The 19,665-nt window shown below is 43.3% G+C and overlaps 1 protein-coding gene across 3 annotated transcripts in view; it reads right to left on the minus strand.

Annotated features, from left to right (window-relative positions):
- Positions 1-19,665, minus strand: part of HECW1 (HECT, C2 and WW domain containing E3 ubiquitin protein ligase 1) — a 477,497-nt gene that overhangs the window by 202,264 nt on the left and 255,568 nt on the right. For all 3 annotated transcript variants that reach the window (XM_067745847.1, XM_067745845.1, XM_067745846.1), the window contains one exon: positions 16,982-17,076. In XM_067745847.1, coding sequence (XP_067601948.1) covers positions 16,982-17,076 — 95 coding nt within the window. The remainder of the gene's footprint in view (positions 1-16,981; positions 17,077-19,665) is intronic.

Genomic DNA, 19,665 nt, shown 5'->3' on the forward strand with positions numbered 1-19,665 from the left:
CTCTCAGCCCTTTCCCTACGGCTAGATCATTTTTCTGCTAAGGCAGACTGTATTATAATTATACACCTCAGGACCACAAATGGACTGTCTGCTGTGCCACATTCATCTGGATTAACTTAATATGCTTGGAGTCTTGTCCATATTTTTCTATCCTCAGTTTTCCAACAAATTCATGTCAAGCTGCTCTTTTAATCATTTTTCAAGCAAAACCTGGCCTTAATGAAATAAAGAAAAAAATAAAAGCAACAGTGCAGTGAGCTTATGTTCACTTCTACACCCTTCATTTGGCAGACGAGAGAGCTGATGAATGCATCTCCCTCAGCTCACTTTGGAGCTGATCTTAGGGCCCATGGACCTGGGATGAGGGACCATGGTTAGAGATCCTGGGATGGGTGGCCATGGTTAGAGATCCTGGGATGGGTGGTCACAGGGCTGATGTGGCCTGGGAGGTGGGGGTGGGCAGAATTTCTGGAGGCGTTCCATCAGAAGACAGGAGAAGCAGGTAGGGAGTTAGGGATCAGGCTGAATATAGGGCAAGAACTTGTCAGCTCATGGGGGAGGAAAGCTGTTTGAGGCAGGGCAGCATTGCTTTCTCAAGGACCAGCACTGGGAGTGGGCTTCTATATTATGTGGGTATTTAGGAATTCTGGACTGAGTTGGGATAGCTTGTCTGCTCTGTTTCCTCCTCCATCTTCAACTCCCAAACACCAGGAGGGCTGGAGGGGCCCTTTCAAGCCTTTGTGGCAGGCAGAATTCTAAGACAGGGCCCCAAGATTTCCTGCCCCTGGTATATGAGCCCTGCATAATCGCAGGGACTGTGAGTTATTCCTGTGATTAGGTTACATTATATGTCACAGATGACTTTGAGAGAGGGAGATTATATTGATGGGCCTAACCTAATTACAGGAGACCTTTAAATTTGGGTCTGGAGGTGAGAGAGGGAGAGAAAGAGGGAGAGAAAGAAAGGGAGAAGGAGTGAGAAAGAGAGAATCGGAGATTCAAAGTGAGAAGGATTTGATGTGCTATTGCAAGTTTGAAGAGGCAGCAAAGAAATGGGAACCTCAGTCCTACAACCACAAGGAACTGAATTCTTCCAACAAGATTGAGCTTGAAAGCAGGATTTCCCCTAGAGTGTCCAGATGGAACTCAGCCTGGCTGACACCTTGATTTCAGGTATTAACCTGCAGTACACTGAACAGAGGACCCAGCCGTCTGTGCAGAGCTTCTGACCTGCAGGACTGTGAGCTAATACATGTCATTTTAATTGCTAGCTTTGTGGGAATTTCTTCTGTGACAATAGAAAACTGAGACAACTTTCTTCACTTTATTTCCTTCATGATCCAGAACTCATTTTCAACACATTGTTTTGCCTTGCGAGAAATATCTGCCTGATCACAGAACCAACAACGGTTATGTTTCTCCTGAGCAACTGTGGTCAATTTTCAGCACCCTAGAAACTATGAACAGTATAACTATCCTTGTTCCTTTTCTAGCAAGGACCGATTGAACACTTAGAGATCAGTGTGCCTGCTACTGTCACGGGCACACTTACCTGATCCTGGAGCCCCACTCTTCACTGGCAAAAAGTACATGCTCATGTATTTTGAAAGTTAGCCTGAAATCTTTTCTGGATCAAGGCAGGGCATGTGCCTGTGTACACACACACACACACACACACACAATTTTCTTTGTGTTTACAGACTTTTAGGACACTTAGTAGGGCCAGAAATTGGCAGCTCATGATTAACAATTGAATTCATAGCTTTAAATTTAAAACACCAGGAGAGGTGTTCGGAGGCAAAGAAAAATATATTAACTATATTATTTGGAAATATAGCTACCTGTTCTAAAAGTGAGTTTCCCAACTTTTTGGAAATACATGTGTGTGGATAATACACTTGATACAGCATATAGAATAATTTATGTTCTGCATTATACGTGTAAGACTATCTCTCTAGTCTTCTTGAATGACAACCTCCCCTTAAGTAACAATCCTTTTATCATCCCATGTTCCTTCTGTAACTGCAACCATTCTGTGTGCTGATGCACTGACAGGTCATACTAAAGTCAAACCATGGCAGAATATATTCTGAAAGCCAGAGGGACAGAAGTCGGGGGGGGGTGTCACAAAAGTGCACGAGGGGGAGACATGCAGTGAGAGAGGTGAGCGAGGGGCTGCTGTGAGTGTCACAGGGGGAGGCTTGCCCACCGTCATCACTCCTGAGGCCCTGGAGAACCAGGGGGAACCTGGCATCTTCTGTTAACAAATTAATCTTTGACAAATGGGGCAACCCACTGCTTCACTACTTCACAGTTGGAGATGTGACCGAGGTTTGCTCAGAAGGCTGAGGGTTCCTGAACTGGGAATCTCTGGATGAGAAGGAATGAGCCAGGGGAGGACGGGGAGGAAGGATGCTGTGGGCAGAGGGAAATGCAGCAGCAAAGGTAGGGAGATGCACACCAGCTTGGTGTTTGGGGAGCCACAAGCCCTTTCACCTCCCTGGGCTGGAATGTGTGGTGGCCGTGCGGCTCTGCAGGGGATGGGCAGTTCCATGTTTGAGACATTTTAATTATTTTTGTTTCTTTTTGATTGTGGTATATGTTTAGGAATTTGAACTTTACCATATAGGCAAGAGACAGCCATTGAAAGTCTGGCTTTATTTTTCGGTAAATAACATTTTAACACATATATGTGGAATCTAGGAAAATGGTACAGATGAACCAATTTGGAGGGCAGGAACAGAGACGCAGACGTAGAAAATGGATGTGTGGACACAGTGGGGGAAGGGGGGGTGAGGTGAACTGGGAAATTAGGACTGACATATATACATTACCATGTGTAAAATAGATAGATAGTGGGAACCTGCTGTATAGCACAGGGAGTTCAGGTCAGTGTTCTGTGGTGAACTAGATGGGTGGAATGGGGGGGTGTTTAGGAGAGAGGTCCAAGAGGGAGGGGATATACGTATAGATATAGTTGATTCACTTTGTTGTACAGCGGAAACTGACACAGCATTGTAGAACACGTATACCCCAATTTTAAAAAAAAAAGATAAAATTTAAGAAGTAATATGTACTCATTGAAGACGATCAGAGATGCTCTGGACAGGGGACTGCAATGCTTAGATTGTGCTCTGAAGGTTCACTGAGCGACAGCCCAGAGGCCACAGTGCAGGGGTTTTCTGTAGGGGCAAAGGGCCTCTCCAGACCAGGGGAGGCAGACCCTGTGGGGGTGGACCAGAATCAATCCTGAAAGCTCCCCAGGTGAGTCTGAAACCCAGCAGGAACCTTTGGGGCTCCTGGGCATGGAAGCCTTTCCATGTCTCCCGTTTCTTGTTTCTAGGGAACAGCCTCCAGCCTCCATAACCTTCCCTGAGTTCCAAAGGGCAGATTTGAACAGTTGCTAATCAGGGAAGAGAGGGGATGCAGAGACAAGGGAGGAGCAGTCAGGAAACAATAGTGCAGCCTTGGGGCAGGATCCTGGTTCCCCCTCAAGGGATACACATAACAATACCTTTGAGCTCTTCTACAGAACTAAAACTCCCAACAAATGGAAGATGTCAGCATTCTTCATTCCAGAGAAGATCACCTGAGGCCAGATGAAAGGAACCAGAGAAGCTCATCAAGAGAGTACCTGATACCAGATTAAAGGAGTGCAGGCCCTGCAACTCACTCTAATCTTGTCAGCAATGCCACCCTTGAACCATTGCTCTAAAACTCCTCCCTAATCCTCCCAGGTTGGGGGACACAGTTTTTGAGGGGCGCATGCCCACTGTGTCCCCCTTTGCCTGGCAAAGCAATAAAGCTGTTCTTTTCTACTTCACCCAAAACTCTGTCTGAGATTCGATTCGGCACCAGTGCACAAGGCCGAGTTTTTGGCATCAAGTCCAGGGTGGACCCCAGGCTGAGAACCATGAATTTAGAAAGCACAAGATAGAGGCAGAGGACTAATTTGGAGACAGCTGTAATGGTCCAGGCAAACCCTAAAGAGGGTCTTGACAGTATGGTTGGGAGGGCAGAGCGGAGGCTTGTACCATTGGATGATAAATGGATGGAATTTGGTGACTGATTGGAAGAGGGTGTTGAGGAAAAGAAAGGAGTCCCTATTTGGACTATCTATTTCTTTGTACTCTCTTTAAATTTAGCATCTCTTTTTTACAGATTATGAACTTCCTCAAAATCACTGTCCTTCAGATGCTGGTTTTGTCCTTTACCACCAGCAAGTCCAGCTAAGGATGGAGGAGTGACAAGAATTAGGTCTTTGCATCTAAGTCTATGAGGTTGGAGGGAAAAAAATGCTTTAATTCTACTTTTTAAAAACAGCTTTTAAATTAATGAACTGCAAAACCTTTGGGTGAGTTAGATCATAGGAAGTATGTCAGCTGCCTTTCCATCTGGATCACACAGTCTGTTCAGTGAAAGACAGGGACTGCATTCTGCACAGAGCTCTCTGCAGCCACCCACTCCCTCTGACTGAATAGACAGGCAACGTGAGGGATCACCCGGGGAGGGATGCACACGGTTCATCCGCAAGAGTGTGTGGTGAGACTGCAACAATATTTACTCCTCACAGAATGAAAGATGTTCCTGAAAAGATGCCTATAAAATGATTTTGCTTTCATGTAAACCATTCCCCCCTCATTGACTTGCTTTAAAATTTCTAAGATGTATTCCCATGGAAAAATATACCTAGGTTCTAGGCAAAATGTGTGTCTCTCTCTAGCGCAATGTCTGTCGTCCCGTGACATGGCACAGGGATACTCATCTTCCGTGAGAAGTTAAGCAAAGCCCACTAAGGTCCGCGGATGGGCTTGTTAGCCCCCAGGCACGCTGCCACCTCAGGGCCCTCATCCCCTCACAGCAGCAGCTGCCTTACCTCCAAATGCATCGTGGAGACTCCTGCTCTCTACAGCTTGCTGGATCACGTGATGAGTGGGTACCTCCCCTTCTCTCAGATGGCAGGAAAATTCTTGCTGTTTCCTTAAATACTGGACAGCATCCGAGAACCTCATACCGACGCCCTCTGCCTTTCCAGGGGCTGTGTGGGAAGCCGAGGTCCACCCTCTCGTTGCCTACATTGTGATTTTCTAAGACAAGGTCTCTAAGCAAAAGACTCACTTGGGCACTAGAAATAATCTGTAGTACTTCTGACCTAGTTCTTTTCCCACATGTTAAACTATAATCCACAGTTCAGGCATCATTTTGAACTACTCCTCATTCATCCATCCATCCATCCGTCCAACCATCCATCCATCTCACAGGTACTATTCTTGGGGCAGTGAATTCCTTTAAAGAAAACATCTTGATTATACTCCAATACAGATGTTAAAAAAAAAAAAGAAAGAAAGAAAACATCTTGAATGAAAGAATTAAACCCTTGATTATGGGTAGTAACTCATTCTTTTTGGCACTTTCAACCTTTCTGTATATTGTTTAAATATGCGTTTAGCTTCACTGAAATCTATGTATTTTGCAACCAGAGAGGTGAAGGAGACCCACAGAGAAACAGTGACAGGATCAGCTCATGAGACTCATACTACAGATCAATTCTTACTGTATCCTCACTACATGCTGGGCAGATGCTGAGCGCATCCATGGCATCATTTCATCTCATCCTCAGACAACCTTTTAACGGTCTGATGAAGCGTGTCCTATTTTTATCACCCATCTATATTGCTGTAGATTCAGAAATTGAGCCTCAGAGAAGTTAAAGGCCACCAAGTTAAGCGGCCGAGCCAGGGTCTGGACCCATGCCTATTGGGTACAAATGTTTTATGGAGGGCCTATCACATGCCAGGTATTGTTCTAGCTAGTGCTGGGAAACAGCTCTGAATAGGACAGGCAGGCGCATCCTTGACCTTAGAGGCTATACTTTAATAGGGGGAGCAGATGCACAGAAATTACACCATGAGCACCATGAGTGAAAACAAAGCATGATGGAGCCTGGAGAGTGACTGCAGGTGGGTGGAGGCTGTTTTACATTGGGTGGTTACGGAGGCCACTCTGAGGAGGCCTTTGACATTGAGAAAAATCCTAAATGAAGAGGGGGAGTAAGCCATTTCAGTACCTGGGGTAAATGTTCCCAGCATCAAGTACAAAGGCCCTGAGGGCAGACTGGCTTGCTGTATTCAGGGGTGGGAAAGACAACCAGTGAGGCTGAAAGTAAGTGGAAAAGGAGGAGACAGCAGTAGGTGGGAGCAGGCCATCTAGGACTTGAAGGCTATGGAAAGAATGTTGTATGAAAAAAGCCACTTTTGAGCAGAAATGTTACGTGACGAGATGGGAAAGTTCCAGCAGAGAGGAGAATTGACTATGCAGGAGACAGATCTCAGGACCAGAGCTTCTTAGAAGGCAAGATGGGCTAGGATCCTGCGCACAAATAGAGAGGTTGACCTGAGACGGTGGGAACAAGAAAGAACAGAGCCTGTGAGTCCACGTGCAGGCAGGTTAGCAGAGTGGGTAGTGCTGAGGCAAGTTGGTTGGGTTCTGATGGCCTCCATTGTCTCAGCGAAGGAAGGCAGGTCATCAGCTGCTGATGGTGGAGAGGGGACAAGTGCTATAGGTTTGAGGAAAAAGAAGAAACTATGAAATAGCCTTCTTTAAATGTGGGAAAGGTGAGTGCTTCCTGGCAGTGCTAAAGGGCCCTTGAGATTTGTGGTCAGAAAGACTCTTCTGCTGCCTAGAACAAGTAAAGGGTAGACAGAATTGGGTTTAACCAAGGTTGGACTTTGCCAGATGAGCGTGACAGAGAGATAAAGGGGCAAGTTATATATGGAGGAATCTCAGCTAAGGAGGGAGGTGAAACATGGGTGCAGTCATGTAGTTAAGATCAATAGACTGCAGGCAAAGAAGCGAGCTGCAAAAGGGAGAGATGATGGTCCATGAGTGGTGTACTTGGATCTGAGAGTTTGGAAGCGATGCAGTCACTGGTGTTGGGAAGACCTAGAATAGAACCACGGGAGTCGACGGCTGAGGTAGGTTGGCCTTAGGAACTGAGAAGCCAGAGTGTGGGATGGATTGTCCCTTTTCTATGAATACGGACGCCATCAAGAATCATAAGAGAGTTATCTCTTAGCTGCATGTTATAGTACCAGTCTGGGTAGTAAGAACAGTAGTCACTGAGTTTTGCTCATGCTCACATACAGGATTAGACTCGTGGAGGACAGAACCCTGGACCCATAACTACTACTTCTGGACCTTAATTCTACATGAGTAATCCTGATGGTCAGGAGTATGAACTCATCTTCTGCTATCTCTGTTTCACTGTTTGGCAAATACAGGGCAGTGGGGTATTTTCTCTAACATTCAGCAACAAATGCTTTGCTAAGCGAATGAGAAAAGGCATTAGTCCCATTTTAATTCGCACAACCCGAGTTAAGAAGAAAGATGGTGAGAAAATGGTATTGCCCGTTACTTTATTCCATTCTTTTTCTGTATTATTCAAGAAAGGATTCTAAGAGTGGCAACTGAGTGTAAAAAGGAATGAGGCAAGAAATGCCCATGTAACTGTTGGGTTTGGGTATCCAACTGGCCTGAAACGGTCCCTTTGTCCCCCTTCAAATGCCCACAGCTAGGAAGTCCGAGAGCAGGGATTTGAATCCAGTTCTGTTGGATTTCAGTGTGATCTTCGCTTCCTACTCTTATTAGTCCTACAAGGTGGACTAATGTCCAACAAGGTAGACAGAGTGTTTGTGTGTGTGCATCCCCTCCCCCACCCATAAGCAATAATTACCCCCACGTCCTACACCTGGAATGGAGGTTGTCCATACTTTCTTTTCAGTTCCAAGTATTTCAACAATGCGTATTTGGGATGTCTGAGGGCGCAATGCAGAATCTTCCTAAGGCAGGTTATCTGACAGAGCTCCACCCATAGACCACGGGGTTGTTTCAGGTTATAAAGAACTCTTTGAAAAGTTAGATTTTCCTGCTTGAATAAACCTCCTCCTTGACAAGTCTCCCCCTTTCCTCACCAGTAGTCACTGTGCACCCAGGAAAGCAAAATCACCTCAGATTGGCTAAGTCGTTAAAAAAAAGGCAACTAAAGAGACTTAGAAATTGCTAGAAAGGGTCTGGAAAGAAAAAGAATAATGACTTCAAGTAGCTAGATTAAGAAAAAAAAATCTTAGGTTAATGTTGCCAATTTTAAGCAAGGAAGATTTTTTTTTTTTTAATCTGAAAGTGTAACACGCAAATAGGCTGATAAAATTAGAAAGGCTCCAGTTAATCTCAGGGAACTCTCTAAAACAACCTGTTAGTGACCGTGTAAATGAACCTAGTTGGGTGCACAAACAGCTGTACCCATGAACTGAAGCATTAACGCTAAGGTTCTACTAACCTCCTGTGAAACGCAGTCCTCTTTAGGTTCTGACAGAGCAGCCATTTTTCGTAAAAGTTAATTGCAGTCAAGAACGTGGGCAGGGAAATGGTCCACAGCCCTGGGGGGAGGTGTAAGAAGATCCCGAGGGGCAGACTCTGCTTTGGATCCTAGGGCTGCCTGATAATTCCGACTTCCCCTTGGCTGGACACAGACAGGGGCCTTTACACCCTCGCATATGCCTGAGGACTTCACTCATTTAAGGGCTTCTGCTACCTTTGTTAAGAGCAACACAGGAAAACTCCAAAGGAGAAAAAAATTATCTCCGTGCATCAGAATGCACGGGTTTGCTCCTGAGTTTTGGGGACTCCTTAATGAAACAGCCCTGGAGAAGACCCCTGATCTAAAAGTGTGGGCCCTGACTCCCCGGGCAGCCAAAGTACCTTAAATTCGGGGCCCAGTTCAGGTGGTTGAAAGGGGTAGGACCTAATGATCTACCAGACGCAAGATTAATTATTGTGAGGGGCAGGGAGGGCGACAAACCCTTGAGTAAGCACATTTGACGGCTCTGCTCCTCAGGCCGGTCTTGTAGGTCATGTGTTTTGAACCAAAGAAATGAGGAGAGCAGAGTTAATCCGCTCGTTAGTCAACCTGAACTTTGCTCTCCTCATAGACCAAGAAAGACAAAAGTACTGATGTCAGTTTGCTGTACAGGATAACTGTGGAACTCTTAATTAGGTCTGAAATTGGTGGGTGTAATGGAGGGTGGCCCTCTGGGTGTGGGGAGGAGACCACCTGGCCTGCCCTTCTCTCCAGCTGGCATCCCAACCTGTGTGGGCAGTGGGTTACTTTCCTGCTTGAGGTGGGGAAGACCTGGGCCCTACCTGCCAATCCCAGGTATCTCTGACCTACTGGATGCTTGATACCCTGCCTTCATTCACTCTGCTCACAGGTCAGATTTAATTTACTATGTCAGCTCTGTGAGGTCCTTGGGAAGGAAGAACTTACCTTCTCTCAGACTCTTTCCCTGAAGGAATGTTTTTCCCGGAGTGTGACTGCTGAGTTGAACACTTGAGCTGAAAGATGCAAATCTGGAATCTTTATAATTTGAGATTTCTTATCTTTCAGTGAAATGTTAATAAAAAGTGTTTTTATAGAAAGGCCATTTAGGGTTTAAACCAGAGTGTTTTCAGCCGGACTTTTGTCAACCTGATGGCCATTTATCGGACACTTTCTGTGTAAAAGCCACTGTGCCAGTGGCCCGGAGGGTCCACGGAGCCAGGTACTGGCTGGCCACCCTCTCACTGTGACACTTGTTAACCTTATTCCAAATGCTGTCTCCAAGGCCAGAGTCAATCAAAAGTCCTTCCTTTCTGCAAGTTCCTGAGGCTCTTTGAGTGGTAGGATTATGGGTGATTTTTTTCTCTTTGTTTATAAATATTTCCAAAGAGGATATATTATTTGCGTATTTTTAAAGTGTTAAAAATGGTGACATCCTATATACTTATTTTGGTCCTCATTTTAGTTTAAAAAATCTCTCGTGTTTCATGGTTAAGTATTGGATGAGTATATGTTTGTTTTGTTGGATTGTGTAGAAATGATCAAGTTCATGTAAATAAAAATAAAATAAAATAATATATATATAACTGTATATAAACATATATGTGTATATATAAGTGTGTGTATATTTATATTTATATGACCAGGGAGACAGGACTGGCTCTTTGAGATCAGGGGTCTTCTCCAGTGTTGTTTCATTAAGAGTCCCAGAAAATTAGAATCAAATCCTGTGTGTGTGTGTGTGTGTCTGTCTGTCTAATAACAGTTAAAAGATAGATAGATGAATGATTACTCCTGGAGCACAGAGACTGCAGCAGATGGCTGGGATAGACTTTGTCAAGTCAACCCAAGGAGACAGCGGGTCTCTGTTATGGACTGAATTGTGTCCCCCCGCCAAATTCATATATTTAAGCCCTAACTCCCAATGTATTTGGAGATTGGGCCTTTAGAGAGGTAGTTAAGGTTAAATGAGGTCTTTAGGGTTGGGCCCTAATCCAATAGGGCTGGTGTCCTTATGAGAAGAGGAAGAGGCACCAGGGGTGCAGACACACAGAGAAAAGGACATTTCTGGATACAGTGAGAAGACAGTGGTCTGCAAGCCAAGGAGAGAGGCCTCAGGAGAAACCACCCCTACGGACACCTTGATCTTGGACTTCAGCCTTCAAAACTGTGAGAAATAAACATCTGTTGTTTAAGCTGAAATGAGGCTGGTGGGGAAACTTTATCAGGAAACAACAACTCCAGACTCAAGACCCCAAAATACCACGTTAGAGCGAACTTTGAACCTCTTCCCCTAAAACTGAACAAATTTCTTAATCTTGGGCCAGGATGGGATCTGAACTTCTGGGGTGCCTCTTAGGGAGGGGTGACTGTGGGCAGGGCCTGGGTAAATCCTCCAAGAGAGGATGCCTGTCGTGGCAGTGACTTCCCTTCCGCTTCTTTCTCTTTTGGAAGAGTGAGTCCATCTGATGTGTTAACCAAAATACAAGTATCTAAGTATCACCCTGCTTTAGTTTAATCAAAACCTCAAGGGACTTTTGCTGAAGCTACACATGTGAATAGCAGATCCCCACACTCTGGGTTAAACTGGCATAGACAAAATAAAGGGCTTGATCAGGAATCGCGGCTATGGTGTGCAGATGACTGGGTTTATTCCATCTAGAAAGCCCTCCATCACGTTCTGGGCCTGCCCATCCTGGCTCTTCCCAAAGTGTCCTGTAGGTCCACTAACACGGCACATGGAAGAGTCCTTTGTCATTGCCTCTTTTCTCATCTGTCTCCCCACTACTCACTTGTCCCATCCCAGGCAGGTGGCTTCATGAGGATGGGGGTTTATCTTGTTCAGTTTTCTGTACATTGTGATTAGCAAAGAGGAGCTCACTCACACATATTTACTAAAAAAAATTATTGAAGCCACAGGCTACACAAAGATGCACGAAATAACTATTGCTAAGCAGACCTCCAAAGTGGGGGAATCAGAGGACTGCATGTACTGGCAGGCGGGTAGGTGCTGAGGAGGTGGGAGTGGGTCCTGGGGAAAGAGGATCAGAGGCAGGAGACTCTGAGCACCATACATCACTTTGCTAAATTGGGAGTGAGATGAAATGGGGCTGTGGATTCTCAGCTAGAAGAAATTATATGTTCTGTCAATATCTGTCAACCTCTCTATCCCCCTTAGAAACTCCATTCCCATTCCACCCATGGCTTTGTGGAATGGAGACAGAATTTAAAGCTACAATAGCCCGGAGATCTTGTCAAATACTGCCTCACAAAACCATTCTAAGGCTCACCAGTAAATGTCTGGGCAACACTGATCCCTTGCATGTAAATAAATCATGTGTGCAATTCTAGCTTAAGCACTTGACTTTACACGGATCATGTTTCATCTGTAACATATGATTAATAGCTTCTACAAATCGAAATATTCCCTTAAATTCTCCCCTAAGGAAAGTCCAACAGAAATACACACGAAAGAAAGAAATGAAAAATTAGAATATTATACTGTGCAATTGCTTCAGACTTCTTGCAGTCTTAGTGTAACAGATTATTTCATTCAGAAACCAATTTTCAGAATATTAGAGACGAAGTCCTAGACTTTTGTCTTATCATAGGATCGCCGATGAAGTTCCTTTTTAGTGCCTGGTTTGACATGCTGCAAAAAATAAATCATGAATGTGTTGGTGAGGCAACAGGCAAAACAGAATAAGTTCATAAAAGGCTCCTATGGCTATTACAAAATCCAAGTCATAAAAAAAATATCATGTCATCTTCCCAAAATGTCATGGGACCAGGTTTCCAGATCAGGACTGGAAATGAGGGCAGATTTAAGAATATGATATGACTGTATGGCATGAATCTGGTGAGATCACGAAAGGCTTGATTCTGACTAAATCCTCACGAGGCACTGTTGTCTGATGATTTAAGGAAAATGGATCTAAACTTTCCTCAAGTTCCTCTTTCCTTGTGTAGAGGCGATTCTTCACATAGCATAACTGATTAAAAACTGAAATGGTGAAAAAATAACTGTTAGGAAATGCTTCTGTCCAGAAGTTTGTTTAAGGCTGTCTCTGACTCGGGGGCTGTGAAGATCACTGGCCAGTCTCTGGAGGATCTCAATGCTGGGGCCCCCTTCCCTAGAGTAGTACAGTGCGTCCCTGTTAAAAAGAGAAGATAAACTCTCTGCTCCTTCATGAATTTTTTTGATTCTCCCTCTTGACACATTTTGGGGTGAAGTTGAGACTCTATGTGGACACACAGGATGAAGGGGACCCTTTGGTAAATTGGGAGACCTTCATCCCCAACGGATGATACATTGTGATTGATGTTCACCAAGAGCACCTTCCATTGGCAACAGGTCTTGCCACTTAATCTCTGCCAAATACAAGGGCACACGATCATTTATTACAAAACCCAGGTGCCTTCCAAATTCACTGGCTTATGTTCTAACGATTCTAGATGGCTGGTCACATCAGTCACCTGTGAATTAATTCTGCAACTAATTTTGTTGGAGTGTTTTCCAGCTGGTTTCATAACTTTAAGTTCGCTGTTCCACAGCTGCTTTATTATGATTTAAAATACGTTTTGAAAGATCTGCTTTTAAAACTCTCAAGTATTACTATTGCCAACCTTAATAACTTAGAGTTTGGGGGTTATTAATCACCTATTTGTCTGTTGCAGGAGACCCAGACTATCTGTGGAGGAAAATCCTGACCTGATCCTACCTTAGAGTATGGATTTAACCTACATTCCCAAGGAAATGTCCTATTGAGTTGCTTTTTTTTTTGAGAATATCGACTCTACCTTTGCTTAGGGGTCTGACAAAGCAAATGAATCTGTGAACATGAACTCACAGAAAGATATTTCAAGTTTTGGCAGAGAACTTTACTTTGAACTTTATGCTGTTCAATTATTATCAAAAGCTTGGTTTCAGAGACACTAGATGAAAATGGTGGAAGAAGAAGAAAAACTTGAAACGTTCACTTCCAATTTCTAGAAGTACAGACTATGTAAATAGATAGACAATAGCAATGTGAAGTAAGGACAAGAAACATCCAGCATAATGAAATCCTGAAGGGATTTCCACAATTTTTAACATTGGTGAAGACAGAGTAAGAGATACATTCTTGGGCTGCACATGGTCTGGCCTCTCAGTCTGGGGGACCCTCAACGCTTGGCCCCAGAGAAGGTAGGAACATTCCATCCTCTGCCTGCCCCCTCACTCTAGTGGTCTCTCCCCCGCTCCTTGGGCCCCGCCCCCTGGGCTTGCAGGTGTCATCGCTCCAACAGCCACCTATTTTCTGTGTCCAGAGGTCTAGTCCCCAGGTCTCAGCACTGCTGGGGGCAAGGGAAACGTGGTGGCCACTGCACTGCCAAGTGATTGCTCCTCAGAGCAAGTCTTGGAAACGAGGCTCAGGACTTTGAACTTATACTGAGAACAGCTACGGATGCGTCTGAGTCTCCGCACTATGGGAGAACCCAGCAGGCAGAGGGAGCGCCCTCATCCCATCCAGAAGATGCCCACCTATCAGAGGATGTGTGATGGTCCCACAGAGGGAAGGGCGGATGTATAAACCTCCTGTCGAGACACAGACCTGGAGGGAGAAGCTTGAAGGCTCACACAGTGGAGAGTGCACTGAGCTGAGGACTATTTATGCATAGATTTCTGTCCCTTGATGTATAAATGGAGAGGGGAGAAAACTATCAGAGGCTTATTCAGAGACTTTGAAGCACAAAGGGAAGAGAGCCTGGACAAAAATATTGAGAGGAAGAGCTTACTTTTGAAAATGATTTTCTACAGAAAATAGCAGAAAAATACAAAGCATATGCTAAGTGCTCCCAGTAAGATACAAAATCCATGAAAAACAAAATGCAGGGTGATATATGGAGAAAATGGAGTAAGTTGTATGTTCTTTAGACCTGACACAATTAGGTCTGTTCCCCACCAGGCCTGTGACACTTCATACCCCTGTGATCTTGCACATGCTGTCCAGGCTGGGCCTTACTTCCCTTCCAAACCTGGCAAAGTGCCCTTTATTCGTGCCGGCTGACTCAGCCTGCACACCACCTCCTCTGAAAGCCTTCCCAGGGGTTGCAGGCACCAACTCACTGATTTCTCTGCACACAGCACAGTGGGTTTTCATAATCCAGTACTGGACATTTCAGACAGTATTATCATTTATAACAGAATAACTATGCCTTCTCTATGACACAGCTTATATGACATGGACCTCTATGACCCTTCCTCATCACAGATTCTGATATACAATTAAGACTAATAAATAAATGAGAGCCTCTGAAAGATAAATGACAACCTCTTTTTATCACAGGGACCTCAACAGATGTCAGTAGAACAAAGGCAAAAGATAAAGGGAGATGAGAAAAGAAACACACAACAGAGACCCTGTTCTGCTCAAAGCATTGAAGTGCTCGTTATACTAAAGGAAAATGGGAATCTTTTCCTTCCTTTTCAAAGAATTACGGTTTTAGCATAGTGCCACAAACTCACACAATGACTTTCGGGACGTGATATAGTGGCCATAGAGAAACAACTCTTCATAAGAGATTAGTGCAGCACCAGACATCCTCAATTTAAACATGGATACTCCAAGTTTATTGACAAGTTGATTTTGGAAAACTTGAACAGCCATTTCTGCTTAGAAACAGTGAGCTTAACTCCCATACCAAACTGCAAAGGCTTATTCAACCTGGAAGTCTGCTAGATTATATCAGTCACTGAACTGAGTTGCAGAAAGCAAAGACTAGATTTAATTAAGCTCCACTAGCATATAGCCCATGGTCACTTAACCAAAAAATGCTTCCCGCCTGTCTCACAGCTGTGCTGTGAATCACCTAGAATACTGCAAGTAAAATGCCTTTGAAAAGTACACCATGGTACAGAACGATAACGTCCACCAAGAGTTTAACTATTACAGAACCCAAATGCACATTAAAATACTCTCTTGCAGGAAAATGCATGCTCTCTTCAGCCACAGGACTCATCACCGATGAGGCAGTGGGAAGATTACCCTCTGCCCCGGCCAAGCCTGCCAGGGGAAAGCTGCAAGCCTGCGTCTGCACCACCTAGACTCCACTTCCAACCTCTTCCTTCTCTCTTGTGTGTTCAGTGCATTCCTGCTTTGTCCACCTCAATCCACCTCGCCTCTGGTTCAATTCAGACCCAGCTTCACTGCCTCCATTTAGCCCTCGCTCCTGCCTGAACAGCTGGCAACATGCTTCAGCTTTTCTGTGTACGCTCTTTGGAAGATGGACCTTACAAATGCGTCTGGAAATGGGGATCTGGCACTCTGGGGATACTTCCTCAGATTCTCACACTCAGAGTCCTGACCCACCCAGTAAAATGACAGACATCACATTCCAGTTTGCAGGGAGAGCGTAGGGAGAAATGGTGGGGTCAGGGAAAAGCGTGTCTGGCACCTCCCTTGCTTCTCCCTGCCCCTCCCGCTGTGTGTCCCCTCACGGGAAGCCCTGTCCACTCCCACCCTCCTTCTGCCCCAGCCCGGTGTCCAGTTCTGCTCCATCTGCAAGAATGGAAGCAGATGGGTTCCTGGTCCTCAAGCCTGTTTGTCTTACTGCTCCCACCAAGGACTCAATACAATCCTCTTCAGCACATGGAAGAAATGACTTGTGAAACAGCAAATAGTATCTTTTAGAGCCGAAATTCTTTCTGAATCATTCACATTTCATTTGAATTTCTCTCTTTCTTCCTTTTCTCTCTCTCTCTCTTTTTTACATAGGAGAAAGACCCAAATCTTTTTTACTTACACTAGCGTGACAAAGTCTTCAGTGGTTTTTGTTCAGCCTCCCCAAGTCAGTCATTTTTAAGTTACATGAAAGGAAAAGGAATGCCGTTTGTAAGGAGATTTCAGCTAGCCTCATCTGATGTATTGAGAACTAAGGTAAGAAGCACAACAGAGGTAAAAACTAGCTGTAATTGAGGAAAAGATGGCATTTATCACCATAGAACTAAGCAGAGCCACAAAGTAGGGAACAGAAGGTGTGATTTAAATGCCTGATCTACAGCTAGCTAGCTGTGTGACCCTAGGTACATTACTTGAGTTCCTTGGGCACACTTTCCTCATTTATATAAAGAAAAAAAAGGATCAGAGATTCTAGTCTTTTCTAGGTCTGTCATCTTATAATCCTATGACTAAAATCAGTCTAAAATCATAAATTCTATTCCAGAAATTTACTTAAAAGCCTAAAAAATTTGAAATATACAGAAATTCAAATACTTAACACCAAGGAATTAAAAAAAAAATGTGTCCCAAAGAGACTTATCATTCACTGCTATTACGCATGAGTCTATTAGAAATATCTGGCTATCTACTGAAGCCTGACATTTCTCTAACAACGAGTGGTATGTGTGCCTTCTAATAAGTTTACTTCGCATCTCATTCCTCTTCAGGATTTTGAGATGCGTTTCTATCTGTCTGTCTGTCTACCTATTTATAATCTATCAACATATCTCCATATGTGTGTGCACACCCCTACGGCCAACACACACACACACTAAAACATACGAACAGAGCAGGAAAGTAAAGAAGCGCCAGAGTTAGTTCTGACCAAAGAGGAGGACACAGGACTTACAGGAGCTGCTGAGTTTTTGACGGTGACACTGGGGGTGGTGGCTCGCAAGGCTCCACTCACTCCATGGTAGTATTTGAAGCAGATCTTAGTTTCAGCTGAAAGACAAAAATAAAATGGTACTGAGAAGTAGGGTATAATCCAGGAAGAGAAGCCATGGCCAGAGAGGACTCCCCCAGGAACTTCTACCCAATTCCTCCCATGAGCCAGGCAGCCACACCTGGTAACCACGCTTCACTTGTGGCTTCATGAACAGGTCCAACTTCTTTCTGAAAATCCATCATCCAAAACTGTTTTGGTTTTAGCATTTTGTACCCAAGTTAAATCCATCATTTAGAGTTCTCAGCATCCATCCTATCCCATCAGAAGTTATTGCTTTTAAACTCTCAGTTCTAAGATTTCAGGTGGTACCAATCTGTTTCTTCTGTAATTTTCTGTTATTGAATTCCCTGTGATTAGCATCTTGGTGATCTGAAGGAAGACTCTGAGAAATTATGGAAATACATGGATGAGAGCCATATTTTCTGATGACAATGACTAGACAATAATGCTGAAACTCCATAACTTTTTGGCATTTTGTACAGAAAAGAATCTGTGGTCAACCTGAGTTTGGTTCATTGGAAGGTGACCTGCTTTTCCCAATTTACTGTTTATAGTATGTTCTTCTTTAAATTTGAAAAATTTACCAGGCTTTGCCTTAGTCCCTTACTTTAATTTTGTTTGGAACAACATGAGGAATCTCCAGTTAGAGGTCCTGGTTCTCAAATGTGGGAATTTGTCTCCAATTATAATGTTTTTATAACTAATGTCTACAGTTTTCTTAGCAAGCATTTTAATGTTCATTACGGAAAATATGGACAATGCAGAAAAGTATGAAAAATCTTCTATGGGTTTTTTTTGCATACTTGAGTGTATGAACTTTAATAATGAATTTTAATCTTTTTTTGAAATCAACATTATTAAATAAGCATTTTCAACTACTAATTCCAAACTTTGTAAATAACATTGCTTGTTCTATGGAATCATTGAATCAATCTGTAACTTGGAAATACTTCCCTGATCTTGGAAATTTGGGATTTTTCCCTTAAAATTAATGTCTTTTTGAAAATTATTTTTAAGTTCAAGTTTGCTCTCTAGGATAATGGAGCAAAAATTGCTACTTCTCTATCAAAACTCATTCTCCCTTTCCTCCTTAATGACTGAATCTCAATTTTATTTTGGGTGGTAATGCCCAGATAAAGAACTACGTTTTGTAGCCTTGCTCGTAGATCACAGTTATGTTGTTTGCTGTTGTTATTTTGGATTTTCTATTATATGTAGTTGAACCTAAACCTAGCTAACATGGAAAGGTTTCTTTCTATATATCATATAAATGATACGAGAATTGCAATATTCTTCCTTAGAAGATAGGACTATTTTAAGGATTCTCCCTTCCTGTGGCCAAACTGCTTTCCAAAAAGCGCTGTGTACTTCCACCAGAAAATGTAACTCTGATCATCTTTAAGATAGCATCTCATTTTTATATCATTTATTTACTAGTGAGATTAAACATGGTTTATCAGATTTTAATTAGACATTTGTATTTAGGTTTTTTTTTTTAATCTATTGAATTGTAGTTGTTAAGACTTCCCACTGCCTGGATGATGTCTGGGTGTTTACCTTTTAGTGGACATATTCTTACTTTACATATATCAGTACTTTTTGTTTCCTCCCTTCATTCTTTCCCTGCAGTGATTTTGCATATCTGTGATTGCCTTTTAAGCTCTTGGTGGACAATCTTATAACTTAGTTCCATATTCTCCAAGGCACCCCACATTAGGTCTACAGATCTAGATCTACTACTGTCTCAGCCTGAGAGGCAGGTATCTTGTAGGTTAGGGATCATGCGGGGACCATGAGCAGCGAGCTATATGGCCAGGTAACCACACCGAGTCAGTGCAGTTCAGAATACGCGTTACTCTGCCTGTAGGTGCCAGTGAGATCGGCATGGACGGGCCGAATGACCTCACCTCAAGTTTAGTTGCACAGAAGGAAATTATATATACCAGGTATCCTGGCAAGGCAGTACTAGCTTTCCTGTCAAAGAAAATTATCCCAGTGCCTTGGAGTAAAAAATGTCAGGGAAATTATAGACAGTCTTGTACTGAATCCTTTTGCTAGGTGAGCAGGTCAGTTCATGTTTAGAGCCAAGAATGCATGGAAACCTTCAAAGTATTGTAATCTTTTTTCTGCAAAATCACTGGCAAAGGTTGTATTTTTTTCCTAAGCTTTTTAAGAGTCTGTTCCAGTATTTAGCAACTTGATTATTAATGGATCTTCCTTTTATTTAATCTAAATAATTGTAATTATATTATAAACTGTAATTTAAAATGATTCCCTATTTAGTCTTGAAAGAGATATTAAATTATTTAAAATTTCTTATTTAGGGATGGGCTCTGAAGGGAAGTCACCCACAAATGTTAAAACACATGCAAAAATATAATATACAAGCGATTTGTGGTATGGATTAAGATTACTTCACCTCGCAAAACTCCACGCTGCTTTGGTGACAGTTACATTCAACTGGTCTGTTTGATTAGCCCCACACTGAGTTTTTGCAGAAGAAGGAGACTAAATATTATTTATCTTTATATTTCCGGTGTCATGTAGCATAGGGATTCTCTATAAATGCCTGTTAAAAAATGACT

The sequence above is a fragment of the Pseudorca crassidens genome, chromosome 8 (genome assembly GCF_039906515.1).
Source record: "Pseudorca crassidens isolate mPseCra1 chromosome 8, mPseCra1.hap1, whole genome shotgun sequence".
In the NCBI taxonomy this organism is placed as follows: domain Eukaryota; kingdom Metazoa; phylum Chordata; class Mammalia; order Artiodactyla; family Delphinidae; genus Pseudorca; species Pseudorca crassidens.